The sequence below is a fragment of the Dermacentor variabilis genome, chromosome 5 (genome assembly GCF_050947875.1).
Source record: "Dermacentor variabilis isolate Ectoservices chromosome 5, ASM5094787v1, whole genome shotgun sequence".
Classification (NCBI taxonomy): Eukaryota; Metazoa; Arthropoda; class Arachnida; order Ixodida; family Ixodidae; genus Dermacentor; species Dermacentor variabilis.
In genome coordinates this window covers 18,453,934-18,473,365 of record NC_134572.1, presented here as the reverse complement: position 1 = coordinate 18,473,365, position 19,432 = coordinate 18,453,934, and the positions used below count along the sequence as shown (strand labels likewise).

At 43.7% G+C, this 19,432-nt stretch overlaps 1 protein-coding gene across 11 annotated transcripts in view; it reads right to left on the bottom strand.

Annotated features, from left to right (window-relative positions):
• Positions 1 to 19,432, bottom strand: part of LOC142582328 (zinc transporter ZIP10-like) — a 113,672-nt gene that overhangs the window by 9,718 nt on the left and 84,522 nt on the right. For all 11 annotated transcript variants that reach the window (XM_075691902.1, XM_075691909.1, XM_075691901.1 and 8 more), the window contains 6 exons: positions 16,585 to 16,764; positions 10,616 to 10,748; positions 8,410 to 8,632; positions 7,523 to 7,676; positions 6,717 to 6,798; positions 4,638 to 4,718 (listed from right to left, as the gene is read on the bottom strand). In XM_075691902.1, the coding sequence (XP_075548017.1) occupies positions 4,638 to 4,718; positions 6,717 to 6,798; positions 7,523 to 7,676; positions 8,410 to 8,632; positions 10,616 to 10,748; positions 16,585 to 16,764 (853 nt within the window). The remainder of the gene's footprint in view (positions 1 to 4,637; positions 4,719 to 6,716; positions 6,799 to 7,522; positions 7,677 to 8,409; positions 8,633 to 10,615; positions 10,749 to 16,584; positions 16,765 to 19,432) is intronic.

The following is a 19,432-nucleotide window of genomic DNA, read 5'->3' as shown; positions in this document are numbered from 1 at the left end:
AGCGCCCGCGGCAAAAAGTTCGGAAAATCGGACAGCGAAGGGTTCTGTACACTGGCAACTCCTCCTGCCGACAACACGGCGTCAAAGACGATTTGTTACAATTCTTCTCTGTTACTTAGCTAGCATTAGCGCGACTTTTATAGCTAATTTTCCCTGATTGAAGCATAAATTCCCCCGAGTTTTCCCTCAGTATTTCCAGACTATTCAAAATTCCTGAAAATCACCGGTTTTCTTGGTAGGTAGACACCCTATAGGCAGTGGCGTAGCAACAGGGGGGGCCGTGGGGCCGTGGGCCCCGGGTGCAACAGGCCAGTGGGGGGGGGGGGTGTCATATACGTCTGAACATACCCCTCTTTCCGCCGGCTACACCCGGGGCGGGGGGGGGGGGGGGGGTGACAGAAAACCTATGCGCCCCGGGTACCAGACGACCTAGCTACGCCACTGCCTATAGGTACTTAAGTCACTGATAGCTAGGAAATGAGCAAAACGAGAACAAGGTAAAATTTGGAGCCAACGTTTCAACAAGTCAACTTGTCCTTTTCAAGGCGACATACGCTTTCCTCGGCAGAGCATATACAGGTAGGGTTCCTCTAAAGGGGAAAGGGGCTAAGGCGGGTGTGTGCGGCAATGGCCGAAGGTTTATCAGCGGTGAGGGTGTAGAATTGAGAATAAAGGAGTGCTGTGCACAAGGCTGGTGACACGGCCATGTGCACAGCAACCCTCTATTTCCTGCTTCACTAGTGGTCGTGGGTTATCGTGTCTCTGATAGAGATAATAAAAGGATAGGCAGAACACCGTGCTTGCGATTTTTTTTTTAATTACTGAAATAGAATGAACACATAAATAAAACGAAAAAGGAGGAAAGGAAGGAAGGGAAAAAAAGGAAACCATTAAGCAACCAAACGAAGTGTTGCGGCCTGTAGCTTTAAATTTAGATAGCGAATAGAGTCTAAAGCTCCCTTTGAAACGTTTATGGTTGCAATGTCTTAAACTTATGGATAAGGTATGATTCTCTGTATTTTCTTTCTCAATCAGAATGGAAATTTGACTGTAAGATGTAGAGTTTAAGTTCATCAAAGTTATGATCTGGTTGGTTGAAATGCTCGGCAAAGGCTTTGGGAAGCTTTTAAGCTGTGTCCACGCGATGTCCATTTAATCGAACGTTTATTGATTGTCCCATTTCACTGATTTATTGTTTCTTACAGAAGGAACATACAAGCATATAAACGTATTTCTTCTACGGGAACCTTATGTTCCAGGAGGAGGTTTCCGTAGAAGAAATATCTACAGCAGAAATCCCAGGTCGGCTTATTCTGTCTAATAACAACAGACATACTGAGTGACTATCTAAATTCTTAAATCACCACCTGTCAAACATCCCCACCACCCTCCCATCTTTCATTCAAGACACGCCGCACTTCCTTCAAATTATCGACGGCATTAATGCCAACCAAATCCTTTCCGACCGCGCTATTCTAGTCACTTTGGATGTTTCTGCCCTTTACACCAACACTCCCATGAGTGCAGGAATTGAAGCCGTTTCTAGATCCCTTGCAATCAATCCCCAAGCGCACGCTCCTGAAGTTTACTTATCGCTCCTTAGGTTAGTTCTAACACTGAACTATTTCGAATTCCATTCTATTCACTAACTGCACATTTTTGGGACTAGCATGGGAACACCATTCGCTCCCACGTGTTTGAACATTTTCATGGGACAGCTTGAAGCAGACCTGATAAAATTCTACTCTTTAAAATCCCACACCTATCTGCATTACATTGACGAAATATTTATAATATGGGAACACGGCACAAGCGCGTTAATCGACTTGATTAGCCGTTTCAATCGGTTTCACCCGAGTATGTAATTTACTGCTCACCACTCTCCTAGTGAATTCAACTTCCTCGACACGACGGTTTACATAGAAAACGTAAAACTGAGAACACTTTACCAGAAGCCTACGGATAGCCAGCGATATTTAGACTACAACAGTCATCACCCGTGACACTGCAAGCAAGGAATTTTTGTCGGACAAGTGAAATGAATAAGAATCTGCAGCGAAGACAACAAATATATCCACCACCTAAATTACCTTAAAAACAATGCTAGTAGAAAGAAACTATCCACAAGTTACTCCCGACAGAGCTTATGATGTCGTGTCAAGATTGGAGAGACAGTCGGAATTAGCTAAGAAACAGCCTACACCAGAATCTGACAGATCACCAGCCTTTATAACAAAATATTCTAACGCGCTCCCAAACATAAGCACCATCCTACGAAAATACCACCCCATATTATCAAGTAACGAGCGTCTGAGAAAAGTGTTCCCGTATGTACCAAGGGTTACCTATTACTGCAACAGAAACATTAAAGACATGTTAGTGCATGCAAAAGTCAGCCGACATCATACCCCCTAGTAAATGCATGTTGTCACCCCAGGTGCAAAACCTGCAGGCACCTTCAAAGTGACATTAAAATTAAAAGCGCCACAAATAGTTATATATATACACGAAGTCAAAACTAGTGTTACGTACTTGTACAAGTTCAGATATGATTTATATTTTCTTACAGAAGGAACATTCAAGCACCTATTGGTGAAACGGGACAATCAATGAACGCGAGATTAAATGGACATCGAGTGGACACAGCTTAAAAAGCTTCCCAAAGCCACCGCTGAGCACTTCAACCAACCAGGTCATAAATTTGTAAGATGTAGAGTTTAAGTTCATCAGTCAAATTTCCGTTCTGACCAAGAAAGAAAATACAGAGAATCATACTTTATCTATAATTTCAGGACATTGCAACTAATAGGCATAAACATTTCAAATGGAGCTTTAGAATCTATTTGCTATACTAAATTTCAAGCTATAGGCAGCAACACTTAGTTTGGTTGCTTAGTGGTTTCTTTTTTCCCCCTTCCTTTCTTTCCTCTTTTTCCCGTTTATATATTTATTCCATTTCAGTAATGTAAAAGCTTTTTCCACGAGCGCAGTTTTCTGCTGCTCCTTTTATTATCTCTATCAGAGACACGATAGCCCACGACCACCAGCGAAGCAGGTAATAGAGCGGTGCTGTGCTTACGACCTTGTGTACAGAACTAATTTATTCTCAAATCTACAACCTCGCTGATGACACACCTTCGGTCGTTGCCGCACCCACCCGCCTTACCTCTTCTACCCTTTAGAAGAACCCTACCTATACAGCGAACTCTCGTTACAACGGACCCTGATAATCCGAGAAAAAATTGTTTTATCCGAAGTCCGTAATATTCGACACTCCTCACTTCCGAAACTTTCAACACGATGTCTAACAACTTTATTGCAAAAAGTGAGTGACCAACGTCCAAAGTAAAAAACAAACAAGAAAAGTCCCAGTTTCACCCGAAAGGCGAAGCATCAATTGAGATAGCAAATTAAGCAAGATAAGCACGGCAGCAGCAGCAAGCGAATTGACCTTTGTGCTGTCTCTTAGTTCAACGCAAACACTAAACGTCGAAAGCACAGCACATACGAAGCTACCGGCATTGGGTGCACGTTTTCCACATCGTAGATTGCTTTGAATATGAGGCCCACGCGGGTGCGCAGTCTGTTCACATCGCAGATTGCTTGCATGATACGGCGCCCGCGCGAGTGTGCACTTTGTTCACATCGCAGATTGCGCTTAAGATACGGCACCCACGCGGGCCCGCATTTTGTCCACATTGCAGATCGCTTTCAAGATACGGCGCCCATGTGGCCGCGCTGTTAACAGCAGCCGCCAGAGTAGAACCCCCCAGATTTTTTTCCCTTGCCTCTCACCCGTGCCTCGCGGGTGAAAGACATCACGCTTCCTCTCCGCTTTCCTCCCTATTGATATTGAGCCACGATCGTCGGCTGACCCTCGCAAGTGAGCTGCCAGCCTGTGTCGACACGGCTGAAGTCCATTTTATCACCCGATTTTGACAAAAATTACCGCTAACTTCATCCACTGTAGCCGATAGTCCGCTGTATCCGGGTCCGTTAAAAGCGAACTTCGGTTGTAGCATGGTCCGTTAAAAGCAAACTTCGGTTGTAGCCCGGTCCGTTAAAAGCGAACTTCGTTGCATTACTAAAATAAGTAGAACAAACTAAGGCTTAGATATCATCTGTTATATACAAAAGTATGTTGTACGCAGGTCCGTTGTAACGAGTGTATACTGAATATACTGTGCCGAAGAAAGCATATGCCGCCTTGAAAAAGACAAGTCCATTTGTCAAAACGGTGGCTCCCGCTTTTACCTTGTTCTCGTGTCGCTTACCATCTTGAATTTCCATCTCCTGCCTACCCTGTGTTTTCCCTAATAGCTAGGCAGATTCATGTTGCATAATGCGAGTAGTCTCCCGAGATTGTGCAGCACCATATTTCTTGCACAAAATTTGTAAGCATAGAAGTTTGGGTAAAAATTTCTGATATTTGATATTAGATTCCTTTTCGTGATTCTGTGACATTCGATTTGATATTCTATCTGAAGTCTATGACTCTGTATTCGCACACCCCTAACCAATACGGCATGTACAGCTGACGCCGAGGCACTGCTTACCATGGCAATTGTGTCTTCCAATCAATCTGCACTAACATGTTTTGGAATATTGGACTAGATGTTACAAAGACATCTGCTTACCCAGCTCATGAGGAAGTTCATGGCAGAACACAGCGATTGTTGTACTAAGGCCACCAGAAAGACCCGATGCAAATGCTGCACCTGGAAATGGAGTGGGGAGAGGAAAGACCTATGACACTGCATAGAACTAGAAAATGACAAGTCTCTAGGACTGATGTGGATAACTAGTCATCAATAAGCAATCTGCACAAAGTCTCTTCATCCAAATCAATAAAAGTGCGCTAACTGCAATACCAACCATAATGCTTAACGTCTCTAAAATGCTTGAATAAAGGGAAAATCAGACATCCACCCATTCGCAGCAATCACTACAAAGGAAACCCATACGGGTTCCTCGAAAGAAAAGCCTCATAGTTGAAGAAAAATTTGTCCTAGTCCGGGACGAATTTTTCTTCCACTATGAGGCTTTTCTTTCGAGGAACCCGTATGGGTTTCCTTTGTAGCAATTGCTACAATGGGTGCATGTCTGATTTTCCCTTTATTCATTACTTCTCTCCACCTTGCGGGTTTCCGCAGAACTACTACGTCAAACTCTTGCCTTTGCTTCGTGTTGTCGACAAATTCGACTTCGCCCTGCCATCTGCTAGCCGCCTGGTTAGCTCAGATGGTAGAGCGGCTGCCCCAGAAAGGCGGTGGTCCCGGGTTTGTGTCCCGGACCAGGACGAATTTTTCTTCAATTATGAGGCTTTTCTTTCGAGGAACCCGTATGGGTTTCCTTTGTAGCAATTGCTACGAACGGGTGGATGTCCGATTTTCCCTTTATTCATTACTTCTCTCCACCTTGCGGGTTTCCGCAGAACTACTACGTCAGTCTCTAAAATGCTTCTTCCCTAACACAACTTATTTCATTGTTGATTAACCCTTTGGGGTCAATGACGTAAATATATCGAGCAGCGAACAAGTGAAAAATGGGCGATGCCGTATATTTGCGGCGCCGTCTGTACGCTTAAAATGCGCACCAATTTCCTGACTTTCTTTTATGGCATGTGCTGCCACTATGTGGGAATATGGGGAATTTTTTTCTCACGCCTCCCTTTCTCGGTTTTCGTTGCACGGTTTGTTTTAGAGCTAGTTTGCTCTGGAGCGTCTATATAATACCGCTCGCGCATTTGGACACGCGGGCGGGCGGCGGTTTAGGTTTTGTTCTGCAGACGGTTTTGGCTTTTTATGCTCGCAAAACTGATGGCTATCTCGTTACTAATCGCCCAAAGGGCGACCGCCTGTTTCTCACTCGTTTAGTGCTCACAGGGGTGCACATAGGAAGGATGCTGCCGTGCGTGCGCTTCCTTTCCTTCTTTTTTTTGGAGACTCGCGAAAACTAATTGCCTCTGGCTGGCGATAAGATAAAGATTAGCGGAAGATTAGCAGAAGTTTGTCACACATTTTGCTTTTTTGACGGGCACACAACCACAGTTTTCTTGAGTGCGCTCACCTATTCAGTTCGATTATGCTATAGTACACGTAAATATTTGTGTAAGAGCAGGAACATTTCACACTTGTGAAATATTCTCGTGTGTGCATTTTCTCATTTAAGATTATGTGTATAACAATGCATCAAATCTTTAATTCTTATAAGTTTATTTCCTTTCTTTTATTGTTGTTATTCATGAATAAACAGTATATATATATATATATACTAATGCAAAACATTTTTTTCTCACTTTACGGTCACCCTAGAAAAATTACTGTAAATTTTTTTCGAAATAGGTCCCTCAGAAGAATTGGAATCTAATAAAAAAAATCAACCCTGAGCGGTCGCATATGGTGAAAAAAGATCGACCCTCAAAGGGTTAAAGTACAAAAATGGAGAAAGTAAATTGCACATTTGCAGAGTTACTCGAATCTCAGAGCTGATGCATCTGTATGAGGCACACTCTTGATGCCTAGCACTGGCGGCACAGCAGGAAAAATGTGCAGACTGTGCAAAACTGCACAAATATCTTCTTCAGCGAAAGCTTTAAAGTTAGTTGAGGTACTACAATAACAACTTAAACTATGGTTTCTTACAATTTTGCAAATGCTACCATTTCAACTATGTTGTATTTCACTAACGGCCAGGCAGAAAGTTTCTGCACTCACCAATAGCAAGTCCATCAGAAAAGTTGTGAAGACCATCACCAATTATCACCATCCAGGCCATGGCAGCAATAGAAGATGGCACCTGCAGTTCCAAGGAGATTTCTAGTGAACAATGGCACATTAAGAACACAGCTTTGTAATCCGTGAGAAGCAGTAACGAATATAGGCCCTGTGCGTGGAATATACTACCTGAGCATGTACCATACAGGGTAGCACGAAATTGGTAACTCAATGTTTGCTAAAGTTCTTGCAGGCAACTCTACTGCTGATTGCTCCCTTAGTGAGCCAACATAGCTTTTTGTACCCCTACATAAGCTGCTTGCCCCATCATGCCTGGGCACTGTAGTGTTCGTGTCACATTCACCTTGCACCATGTTCGGCCAAGTACATGCTCGATCTGCTAAAAGGCCATTTAAAAGCTGTTAATTTAAGAACTATGCAATTACCAGCCATAAGAATTGGCCAGAATTTCCATTATAATGCGATATGCACTGGATCAATTTTGACCACCAAGGGTTCTTTAATGTGCCTAAGCTTAGCCAATGAGGGCTTTTTTTTTTTCATCCCATTGCCATTGGAATGTGTTTGTCGTCGCACAGAGTTTAACCTTCAACCTTGTGCTCAGCAGTATTAGGTCACAGCCATTGAGTCATAGTGCCACAGGAAATTTGAAATTCATAATTTATGTACTGCTGTTGCATGTCTTTAATGATACTGAAGACACGAGAAATGTGTTGAAATTTCATTTTCAACTGACAGAATTAGATGGCACCTGAAAGGGTTAACTTAAGTAGTTTTTGCCTTACCTCATGACTGTGTGCATGGCTGTGGCGGTGGTGGTGGTGGTGATCAGCTACGGTTAGTGTGAAACTGTGCTCTTCACCCGTCTGGCGGTACACCAAGGTTTCTGTATGGCACTCCTCTGTGCCTGGGTCCCGAGAGCCATGGCAAAGTGGATGCCTGGAGAAAGAGGACCAACACGGGTCAAGATCCATTCCTTGCTACTCAAATGAAACTGCACAGAAAACTCTGGATAGAGATGTGCATCAAAAGCTGGCAAAAAAGAATCATGCCAGACACCCTTCATACACCCCAAGCAGTCCCTTCAGTCACAAATTATGTTGGACTGTCAGCAGATGAGTTGCAGATGAGTCAAAGTTAAGCAATTGTATGCTTCAATAGTCCAGACTACATTTCAAAATATTTGAGGTGGTAGAAGCATCATATATTTCTAGTAAGTCCTGGTAAATAAACATTTAAATATACATTTAGTGTAAAGCCCGTTGTGCTACATTTTTTTCCCAAGAAGAACTGAACTGTATCACCGGTTCGAAGCCCACGCACAAATCAATTAGCACTGGCTGCAGGTACTTGGAGGGGAAGAAACACCAGTGCTGATGGAATGCAGAATAATGAATTTGCAGTAAATTTGTCAACTGCATCAATCCTCTGCTGAAGTGATATGGAGACGCCTTAGAACTGGGTTCAATTTGCATGCAACTGAATATCCTTGGCTTTTTTTCCCTTACCGCCCTGTGCAGAGTTATCAAAAACAAGTTGCCTACAGAAATTTGTAAATTGCGACTAAAAGGGACATGAGAATCAAGCTCCGCTAATCACAGCATTTGCTCCAACAATGAAAACAAAACACGCACAGACAAGACAAAAACCGAAGAGTGCTGCAAAGACATGCCTGTGGTTCTCCTCGTCCTGCGGCAAAGGTGATGGTGGACACCTTGGGGTGGAGGGAAGCTTGGAGCCACCATTCTTGACTATGACCAGCAGGTCCTTTTCAGGCTGAGTCTCCATGCCACCCATGGGGTGATGCAGCTCAGAGTCATGAAGGTCCACAATCTCCACATAGCCCTCGCCCAGAGGGGACAGCTCCAGTTCTTCAGCCGGAACTGCCGTAAGCCCTGCCAAGCAGGTATTCAACAATGTGTTTAGGCCCAAGGGCACACACACTTTCCTACTTACACATATATAATGTGACCATGAATGCATCAGCAAACTAAGTCCTATGCAAGCAAATTTTCTAATCTTAAGGTCGCACCACCTATAATCTGCTTCCCCCAACTGTATCTCACTCAGGGCTGGGCAGTATCCAAGATATGAGTATCTGAGATACTCCTGGTGTATCTTGTATTTGTATCGTGATACATGCACCAAGATGTGTATCAGTATCTATTTTCAACACATCATAGGGAGTATCATGGATCTTAAGATACAAGATACACTTGTAGCAAAACTTATGAAGACACCCAAAGTGATTGACGTAAGCAAGTGACATCAGTTACACTTTATTCTAGGAGACACACTTTGATGCTCACTAATTTTTTTTTTTTAATAACCAAACACAAGTAAGAAAATTGGATGCTGTGTAGCACTATTACTAGCAATTGTTAAAATTTTAATATATAACTTTTAAATTATAGTCCCTAAGTGCAGGCTCGTACCCAGGATCTTTCTACCGGCGGGGGCGGGGGGGACCTTTACTAGTATGAATGTGAATATTGCCCACTGCTCCCCACACAGATGTGTAAAGCCGCAAAAGAGAAATGAAATAAGTTGCATCGAAATAAGTTGCATCTCACAGGTACACCTGTGAGATACACCTCTCCTTTACTTGGCAAACGAGGAACCACATGAAATGAGCTCATGCAGGAAGGAAACACAGGAAGGACACTGCCAAGAACAAGTAAACAAGCGAAAGTGTAAAATAAAGACTTCCAGTAGTGCTTTTTGAATTAGCCCGAGAATAATTACAGAAATCTATATTTGCGGAACAATTACAGTTATTTGTATCCCTTGTTTACTGATCTACCAAGTTAAGTGCCAAAACTGACTCTTATTGTTATTCGAGAAGTTTCGTAACTGTGTGGCCGTCAGCCCCATACAACCGCGGAGAGTGCAGGACGCTGTGGTTCTAGACTTACTGCGCCCAGTGCAGAAGGTTAGAAAAACACCCACATAAGCACAGCAGAGAGGTGGCTACGTCAGGCAGTAACTCGTTCCACAAGCATACAGACCAGTCGACTACGAACTGTATCCCCTTCCTGGCGCCTGGATTAGTTGAACTAACGAAGCAACAGCGATGCACATGACCGTTACAGATGTAGCAGCAGCAGTTGCATTCTCAAGCATGCAACTAAGTGAACTTCCTTGGTTTCGCAGGCTAGCTGCATTGGCTGTCCTCTAGGTAGCTGCAGCGACTACCTGGCTGATCATTCTTGCATCGTACATGTGCCTGCACGGCACCGACTACCCTGCTGGTCTCGGCATGCACTTTGCAGAAACCACTCCCAAGCTGCATTCTACGCAGTCCGGATTCCTGCCATAAAAGCCGTCCTAGCGAGAGCATTCTGAAGTATGCAACTAAGTGAACTTCCTTGGTTTCACAGGTCGGTTGCTTTTATTCTTGATATTTTTAAGAATTTGTAAATCCTGCAACTGCTGCTGCTACTCTTGCTGCTGCTATCATTTTCCCCTGCTTCTGTGCTCACATTTTTTTCTCTATTTAGCCATCTTTGTAATGCTGAACTTTGTAAGTGAATGGACGAGCAAGAAGCTATATTCAAGCATTGGGTGAATGAATTAGTCGACCGGCTTGTTATTGGTGCACAAACTCAGCTTCAGGAGTTTCATAACTGGATTTTTGAAATATAAATTTTACAAAAGTTGCTTAAAAAAGACGCTACTAATGTCATTTGAAGTGCTTCATTCTACATGAAGAGAGGTTAAAAGTGCCTTCATTATGTGGGACACACAGGCAGTGATAGTCTACAGGCCAAGTATGTGTTGTAGCTCAAGGCAGGTTCTGAGCAAGATGAAAGCCATCATAGAAAAACAAATTTTCAAAAGCATTCATTTGATGAAGCCATCAGCCCCATACAACTCACGTTCAAGGGCCTCCATGCCAGAAGAGTCTACGAAGCCGTAAGAGCCTTGCTTGTGGTGGGACAGCTTCTCTCCCATGACCGTGCCCTGCTCATCTAGGGAGGAGCGCTGAAGCCTCTTTGGTGTTGGGTTCGACTTGCATTAAAGAAACAAACAACTGAAGCATACGGGAAAACGGTGAAAAGAGAATCGAGTGTTAAATTTCGAGAACCAAACGTGCTTAAAACTGGCAATTCCACCAGCCCTTTGTTCTATGGCCTTTCATCTGCCTATTGTTGGTACCCCATGAACTTAATGTTTACTTCCATTCTACCCCGACTTACTTCCACCACGACAGCACTGACTGATTTAATTATTTGGCAGGCCAAATTCAACAAGATGCTCAAAAAACATCAAACCACAATTTAACAAGACTTGTTGCTGAGCTAGATATAGTTAGTTCATGACTTAGAAACAAAGGTTATGGCGCTAAGCAGACGAGGACGAAGTGAGACACAAACAACATATACAGGCACCAAATTCTAACTATTTATTCACTAGAAACCATGAAATTTTTTACACAAAACCTGAGTGCAAAGTAATCACAGTAGAGAAACTAACAGGGGTGATTGAAACTAATGCTGCTCGTAAGCCAGTGATCTGAACTGAATCATTGTGGCAGGTACATAAGAGCATGCGTGTATTACAGGCGTAATCCAAGTATCCAACCAAATGAGGCAGCTGCACATTCTAATCTTAGTGGCGATTACAGGTGGCCATTTATTAATGGCGTTTGTCGCTTAATGCTAGCAACTGCATACTAACACACTTATTTCCTGCTCTTTCTACAAAGATAGCCTTAATTATCTCCCTTTAGGTGAGGTTTTTTGCTTTCCTTAGAAAGGTTGTTTTGTCCAGGAGCGGCATACAACACAGTGCTTGCAGTTGTCTGCCTTCGCACTCTGCTTGCGAGCTCTACGCGCCATGCATGACTACAAAGTTTAACTGAGATGTTCAAAGCAGTATATATTATCTGCAGAGTTTTTTTACCAAGCCCAAGGGGTGGTTCAGTGCCCGTTTAATGTTCATAAACAACATAGAAATCTAGTGCATCTAATTTCTTATCAAGAAAAATGGGCAAGGTAAGGGTCTAATACATGTTGCACAGTGGCAAACAGTTTCCTAGTGCAGCGGTGGCGTAGAGGTAGAACACCCACCTCGCGTGCAAGAGGTTTGTGGTTCGAATCCCGGTGCCGGCAATTTTCCACCGGATTAAAAAAAAAAGAAAAAAAAAACATCCGCGTGTTGATAAAATTGCACAAACAGGCCTGGAGTGTGGCCTGATCCCGGTGACCAGAAACGGTAACGCACTCCCTCACCAGAGCAGGATTGGCCACCCTGGTGCAGTACTTGGCCACAACCTCCTATATGAACACAACAATCAAACCCCAGCCCTCAGTCCCCAGCAGCTGCGAAGCAACTGACCACGGCGGCAGTTAGACCTGCGACGCAGCAGAGGGTGCTAAGAATCACTGGCTCCGGACAGGCCGCCATTGGAATATGAACCTGGCAACGTTTAACGCTAGAACGTTATCTAGTGAGGCGAGTCTAGCGGTGCTATTGGAGGAATTAGAGGGCAGTAAATGGGATATAATAGGGCTTAGTGAAGTTAGGAGGCCAAAAGAAGCATATACCGTGCTAAAAAGAGGGCACGTCCTGTGCTACCGGGGCTTAGCGGAGAGACGAGAACTAGGAGTCTGATTCCTGATTAATAAGAATATAGCTGGTAACATACAGAAATTCTATAGCATTAGCGAGAGGGTGGCAGTTCTTGTTGTGAAACTTAATAAGAGGTACAAAATGAAGATTGTACAGGTCTACACCCCTACATCCACTCATGATGACCAGGAAGTCGAAAGCTTCTATGAAGACGTGGAATCGGCGATGGGTAGAGTGAAAACTAAATACACTATACTAATGGGCGACTTTAATGCCAAGGTAGGCAAGAAGCAGGCTGGAGACAAGGCAGTGGGGGAATATGGCATAGGGACTAGGAATAGCAGGGGAGAGTTATTAGTAGAGTTTGCGGAACAGAATAATATGCGAATAATGAATACCTTCTTCCGCAAGCGGGATAGCCGAAAGTAGACGTGGAGGAGCCCGAACGGCGAGACTAGAAATGAAATAGACTTCATACTCTGCGCTAACCCTGGCATCATACAAGACGTGGACGTGCTCGGCAAGGTGCGCTGCAGTGACCACAGGATGGTAAGAACTCGAATTAGCCTAGACCTGAGGAGGGAACGGAAGAAACTGGTACATAAGAAGCTGATCAATGAGTTAGCGGTAAGAGGGAAAATAGAGGAATTCCAGATCAAGCTACAGACCAGGTATTCGGTTTTAACTCAGGAGGAGGACCTTAGTGTTGAAGCAATGAACGACAATCTTGTGGGCATCATTAAGGAGTGTGCAAAGGAAGTCGGTGGTAACTCCGTTAGGCAGGATACCAGTAAACTATCGCAGGAGACGAAAGAGCTGATCAAGAAACGCCAATGTATGAAAGCCTCTAACCCTACAGCTAGAATAGAACTGGCAGAACTTTCGAAGTTAATCAACAAGCGCAAGACAGCTGACATGAAGTATAATATGGATAGAATTGAACATGCTCTCAGGAACGGAGGAAGCCTAAAAACAGTGAAGAAGAAACTAGGAATTGGCAAGAATCAGATGTATGCGTTAAGAGACAAAGCCGGCAATATCATTACTAATATGGATGAGATAGTTCAAGTGGCTGAGGAGTTCTATAGAGATTTATACAGTACCAGTGGCACCCACGACGATAATGGAAGAGAAAATGGTCTAGAGGAATTCGAAATCCCAAAGGTAACGCCGGAAGAAGTAAAGAAAGCCTTGGGAGATATGCAAAGGGGGGAGACAGCTGGGGAGGATCAGGTAACAGCAGATTTGTTGAAGGATGGTGGGCAGATTGTTCTAGAGAAACTGGCCACCCTGTATACGCAATGCCTCATGACCTCGAGCGTACCGGAATCTTGGAAGAACGCTAACATAATCCTAATCCATAAGAAAGGGGGACGCCAAAGACTTGAAAAATTATAGACCGATCAGCTTACTGTCCGTTGCCTACAAACTATTTACTAAGGTAATCGCAAATAGAATCAGGAACACCTTAGACTTCTTTCAAGCAAAGGACCAGGCAGGATTCCGTAAAGGCTACTCAACAATTGATCATATTCACACTATCAATCAGGTGATAGAGAAATGTGCGGAATATAACCAACCCTTATATATAGCTTTCATTGATTACGAGAAAGCGTTTGATTCTGTCGAAACCTCAGCAGTCATGGAGGCACTGCGGAATCAGGGTGTAGACGAGCTGTATGTAAAAATACTGAAAGATATCTATAGCGGCTCCACAGCCACCGTAGTCCTCCATAAAGAAAGCAACAAAATCCCAATAAAGAAAGGCGTCAGGCAGGGGGATACGATCTCTCCAATGGTATTCACAGCGTGTTTACAGCGGGTATTCAGAGACCTGGATTGGGAAGAATTGGGGATAAAAGTTAATGGAGAATACCTTAGTAACTTGCGATTCGCTGATGATATTGCCTTGCTTAGTAACTCAGGGGACCAACTGCAATGCATGGTCACTGACCTGGAGAGGCAAAGCGAAAGGGTGGGTCTAAAAATTAATCATCAGAAAACTAAAGTAATGTTTAACAGTCTCAGCAGAGAACAGCAGTTTACGATGGGTAGTGAAGCAGTGGAAGTAGTTAGGGTATATATCTACTTAGGAGAGGTAGTGACTGCGGATCCGGATCATTGGACTGAAATAATCAGAAGAATAAGAATGGGCTGGGGTACGTTTGGCAGGCATTCTCAGATCATGAACAGCTGTTGCCATTATCCCTCAAGAGAAAAGTGTATAATAGCTGTGTCTTACCAGTACTCACCTACGGGGCAGAAACCTGGAGGCTTACGAAAAGGGTTCTACTCAAATTGAGGACGACGCAACGAGCTATGGAAAGAAGAATGATAGGTGTAACGTTAAGGGATAAGAAAAGGGCAGATTGGGTGAGGGAACAAACGCGAGTTAATGACATCTTAGTTGAAATCAAGAAAAAGAAACGGGCATGGGCAGGACATGTAATGAGGAGCGAAGATAACCAATGGTCATTAAGGGTTACGGAGTGGATCCCAAGGGAAGGGAAGCGTAGCAGGGGGCGGCAGAAAGTTAGGTGGGCGGATGAGATTAAGAAGTTTGCAGGGACGGCATGGCCACAATTAGTACATGACCGGGGTTGTTGGAGAAGTATGGGAGAGGCCTTTGCCCTGCAGTGGGCGTAACCAGGCTGATGATGAAACAGTTTCCTAATATCAGCTCCGCCGCCATACAGCCCTGTTATGAGACAAAGTATACAAATGCCGCAAACGCGACTTTGGGCACAATTTGTTCAAAAAAAATTAAAATGCGTGTTAGAATTGAGCCGGTACCGTAATCAGACATTGTGATCTCCAGTTATTGCTAGAAAAACTTCTTAGGGCAGGCAGAAAATAGGCGTTTTGGACGAGAGATGACACATGTTCTATGAATTCACTATGCCCAAAGCTGCCACTACACAGGTTGGGGTTACACACTATTGGGGTTACGATAGGAGTCAGGCTATTTGGTGTAGGGCAATTTTAGGATCGAAATAATGAAAGTTTAGACCCATAGAAATGCATGGGTGCCGGCCAGTACCTATGGTCGGGATCGAATTAACCAGAGTCAAATTAACAGAAGTCAACTGCACAATGTTGGCTGAAGAAAGGTAACTGTTCCGAGAGATATCTATCAGCACTATGTAATTATTGGTATATGTATTCTGTTTGTAATGCTTTTCGTAACTTTTGCTTCTGTCATGTGATCATGTCTCCACTTATAGGACAACAGTGTTGCTATGTTGTTAGCATCATGTCAATTTTTAGCAAGCATGTCATATCAGAGTTCATATTTATGATAACTGAACAGGTTCTGGAAATGTATCGGCCAGGGTGGAATGTGATGACATGGCAAAAAATATGGTTTGGGTGCAAGCTGCATCATTCAATTCTACCGACATCGAATGCTGTATCACTGCTGCATATTTTACTTCCAAGTTATATTTGCATACATTATCTACCAGCTTGGCAGTTCCCACTGCCACATGACAGTACTTCGTTAACATTTTGACCATGCCTGCAAAATGAGAACGTCTTGTGCATACCATGCACAAGATCTATTCATATGCTGTATAGTCTCACAGCTAATCAGAAAATCCAGATGCACATTGTGTGTTTTGTAAAGGTCGATGTACACTTTTAGGATTTGAAAATGCAGTCTGCGATTTCTCTTGAAATTGCTGAACCCAGTAGCCATGGCAGCAATGAAGATTTAATCATTAAACAAAAATGGGAAAGAGAACATTACATCCTTTTGTTGCATTCTATTTGCCATTTCCCATTCTCTGTGAGCCACGAGGTTACGCAGCCGAGACTGCAGTGTTGTCCAAGGCCTGGAAGACAATGAACCATCTTCGAAGTGCCCCATCAGGATGACAGATGGACTCAATTTCTGTGCAAGCTAAAATGTGTCTTCTACATCATTAAATCCAGTTTTGTTACTTAACTACGCTAGATTTGCCAGATCAAAGTTTGAGAAAGAAAAGACGACTCAAGTAAAATAGAAAGGAACGAAGATTACGACATGATTCTATACGGTGAGGATAATTATTAAAGTGCTGTATACCCTGGCACAAATGCCAAAGTATTCATAAAGATCTCCCGATTCAGTGCAGGAAATTCTAGGAATAAATCACTGAAATTAGGCTGAAAAAGAATCAGAAGTGCCTGTTCATCATCCTTTCTGTTGGTGTTGTGGTTGTATGTACATATATACTTATTTTCTTTTAAAGTATCAAAACTGAAGCACATGTGGCAAGTGCAGACTGGGTACCTGTATGCTATTGTTGGATCGTGGACTGTGCTTGCGATGCTTGTGGTTGGAGTGTATGGAGAGGAAGCGTTCCACGATCAGGAACAGGTAGATGCCTCCGAGGGCAGCAAGGCCATGCCACACGTAGTTTTCCCCGTCGCCGCCTTCTTCCGAGTGCTCATGGTGGTCGCCGGACATAGCCTGCATCCATTGAAGACAACACATTCAAAGCTGTTATGTCTCCTCTGGGACAGTGCCATTTGCTATTGCCACACATTTCAAGAATCGCAACAGCAGTTGCCAAACAAGTAGGCCAAATTTACCAATTAGGGCTTTTCTTTTATATTCTGCAGGCATGTGTGTCGAAGCACCAGAGTTTTATTGCTGACCAAAAATTTTAAGGCTATGCAATGCTATGTTATATTTGTTGGACAATTAACAGTTATTTCATCAATACTGCTGCTCCATGCAACTTATACCAAAGCGGCAGTAAGCAAGACCAATCTGCACTTCAAGATCTGTGTGCCCATTCTACTTATGCTTGCGACCACTGTGTTGGACGAGTTAACAACCAACTAAGCAACTAACCTTTGATGGCCAGCTTCTCATTGACTCGATTTCTTAAACCGGTTAAAATGTGGCTGGTGCAGAAGCGAGCAATAAAAAATTCAAGCGCTCTGCAGAAAGAAAAGCAAGGAAGAAGCATAAGTCGCAAGGCACACAGCCATCACTTGGCAAAGAGCCAGTTCCCATCGCTCACAGGGTTGCACTAACCTTATGCTTCCAGTCTCTCTATTCAAGCAGTATATTACCCAGGCTCCACGTTCCTGTTTTACATTGATGCTGTTTGCACATCTTGCCAATTTAGCTCACAAGCAGGATTCATATCGAATAGCCACCAGCCAAGCATGCAGAGATGTCACATATTTTCTCTATCAGCTTACAAAATATGAAAGGATAATCAAATAAGATATTGCATATGCTGCGCCATAGTGGGAGGCATAAGTGAGCACAGGGCTCTTTGTTAAATGAGGTCTCGACCTGCCCAAACCACCCACCTCCGCCATTCCACTTGCTTTTTCACATGCTATGCACCCTGGGACATATTGTGGACATTCCACAAGAAATGAAAGGCAACCACAAGATATAATACTCATCGTTTATTCAATAATCACTCCCCACACTTTCACATTGTAATGTGCGAGGCTGTTGCACAATGTGTATTTTCCCCCACAGCTAATTATAAACAATCTGCAACCATGCATTAGGCACCGTAACACAAACTGGCGCAAAGAAACTATATTAACAGCTTTCCCTCTTTGTACAAGAAAGTCAACAAGGTGTTGATTGTTGCGCAGTTATAACTGTGCAGGTTCCTTTTTGGAGCTCTCGTTAACTCAAACAAAATCACTTATGAAGTTAAATTTTCTAGAAATGAATAACAACCTGAACAAAAATGTTGCATAGCACTTTTCAAACCCGTAAGCATTTGGATAATCTGAATAAAGATTCTGGTGCTTATGCACCCTATTCTCATGTATTTAAAGCAAAAGCCTGCATTCTTTTGACCAATGCTGAATGATTAGGGCGGAGAGAGAGAGAGAGAGGAGGGAGGGAGGGAGGGAGAGGGAGGGATAAACGGGATGGGAAAGGCAGGGAGGTTAACCGGGTGAGAGTCTGGTTTGCTACTCTGCACTTGGGGAAGGGTAAGGGGAAATGAAAGACTGAAAAAACAGCAGAGATAAAAGCAAACTAATGGGGAGAAAAAAATGTAGGGAAAGTCGTGAACGTTCATGAGAATTACAGTCTCTCCAATAAGCAACTCGAACATAAAAATTTCAAAAGTGCCTTCACTGTCTTGTGGTGCGACGGCTGTGTAGGTCGGCGTTCCAGGACTGCCTGCTCCGAAAATGGCCAATTGTCAAGATGCACCATTTGATGCATCAAGAGCGCGGTCGCGAGCGACTGCCTGTGTGTGCTGTATCAGGGACAATGACAAAGAATGCATTTGATAGTTTCTTCATTGCCGCAGTAGTCACACAGCACTATTCTGCCATCCGATGCGGAAAGCAAACAACTTCGTAAATGCGAGGCCAAGCCACGATTGGTAAAATATCGTTGTCTTAGGTTGGGATAGTTCAGGCAGAGGCTGAAGTTGCAAACAGGGGTCCAATTGATGTAGACGTGTGTGCTGGAAACTAGATGTGTTCCACAATGATTGTAAGGCATCATATGCAAGCACTCTAAGTTGCACTGCTGCACCTCTTCTTGACAGCGGGATTGGCTCCTGCATGCCGTCTTCATGAGCAGATTGAGCAGCTTCATCGGCCTTTTCATTACCCATTATGCCCCAGTGGCTAGGGAGCCATTGAAATGTGATGTGGCCTTGCTCGACGAGGCAATGAAGAACTTGCGGATTTGTAGCACTAGTTGTTCACAGGGTCTACGGCATAAGGCGGAAAGCAAGCAATGTAGAGCTGCCTTAGAGCCATTGAAAATGCTCCACTTTTAAGGTGGTTCCTGTCGAATTGTGCATAATGTGCTGTGAAGAGCAGCAAGCTTCACGGCTGTGGATGTAGTCTGATGCGGTGCCTTGAACTTGAAGGTGGCGACTTTCGCAGCAAAAATCACTGATCCAGCAGAACCGTCAACAGTGTTTGAACCATCGGTGTATATGTGGGTATGATCGTTGTACTGTTTGTACAGCAAGAGCAACGAAAGTTGCTTGAGAGTTGGTGATGAGAGCTGTGCCTTCGTTTGAATCCTGGGTACTGTCAGTTGAACGTGTGGCTGAGCACATGATTAAGGCATAGGGAGTAGACAGTGCAATGACCTGCTCATAAAAAGGCAATAGCAAACATTGAAGGTG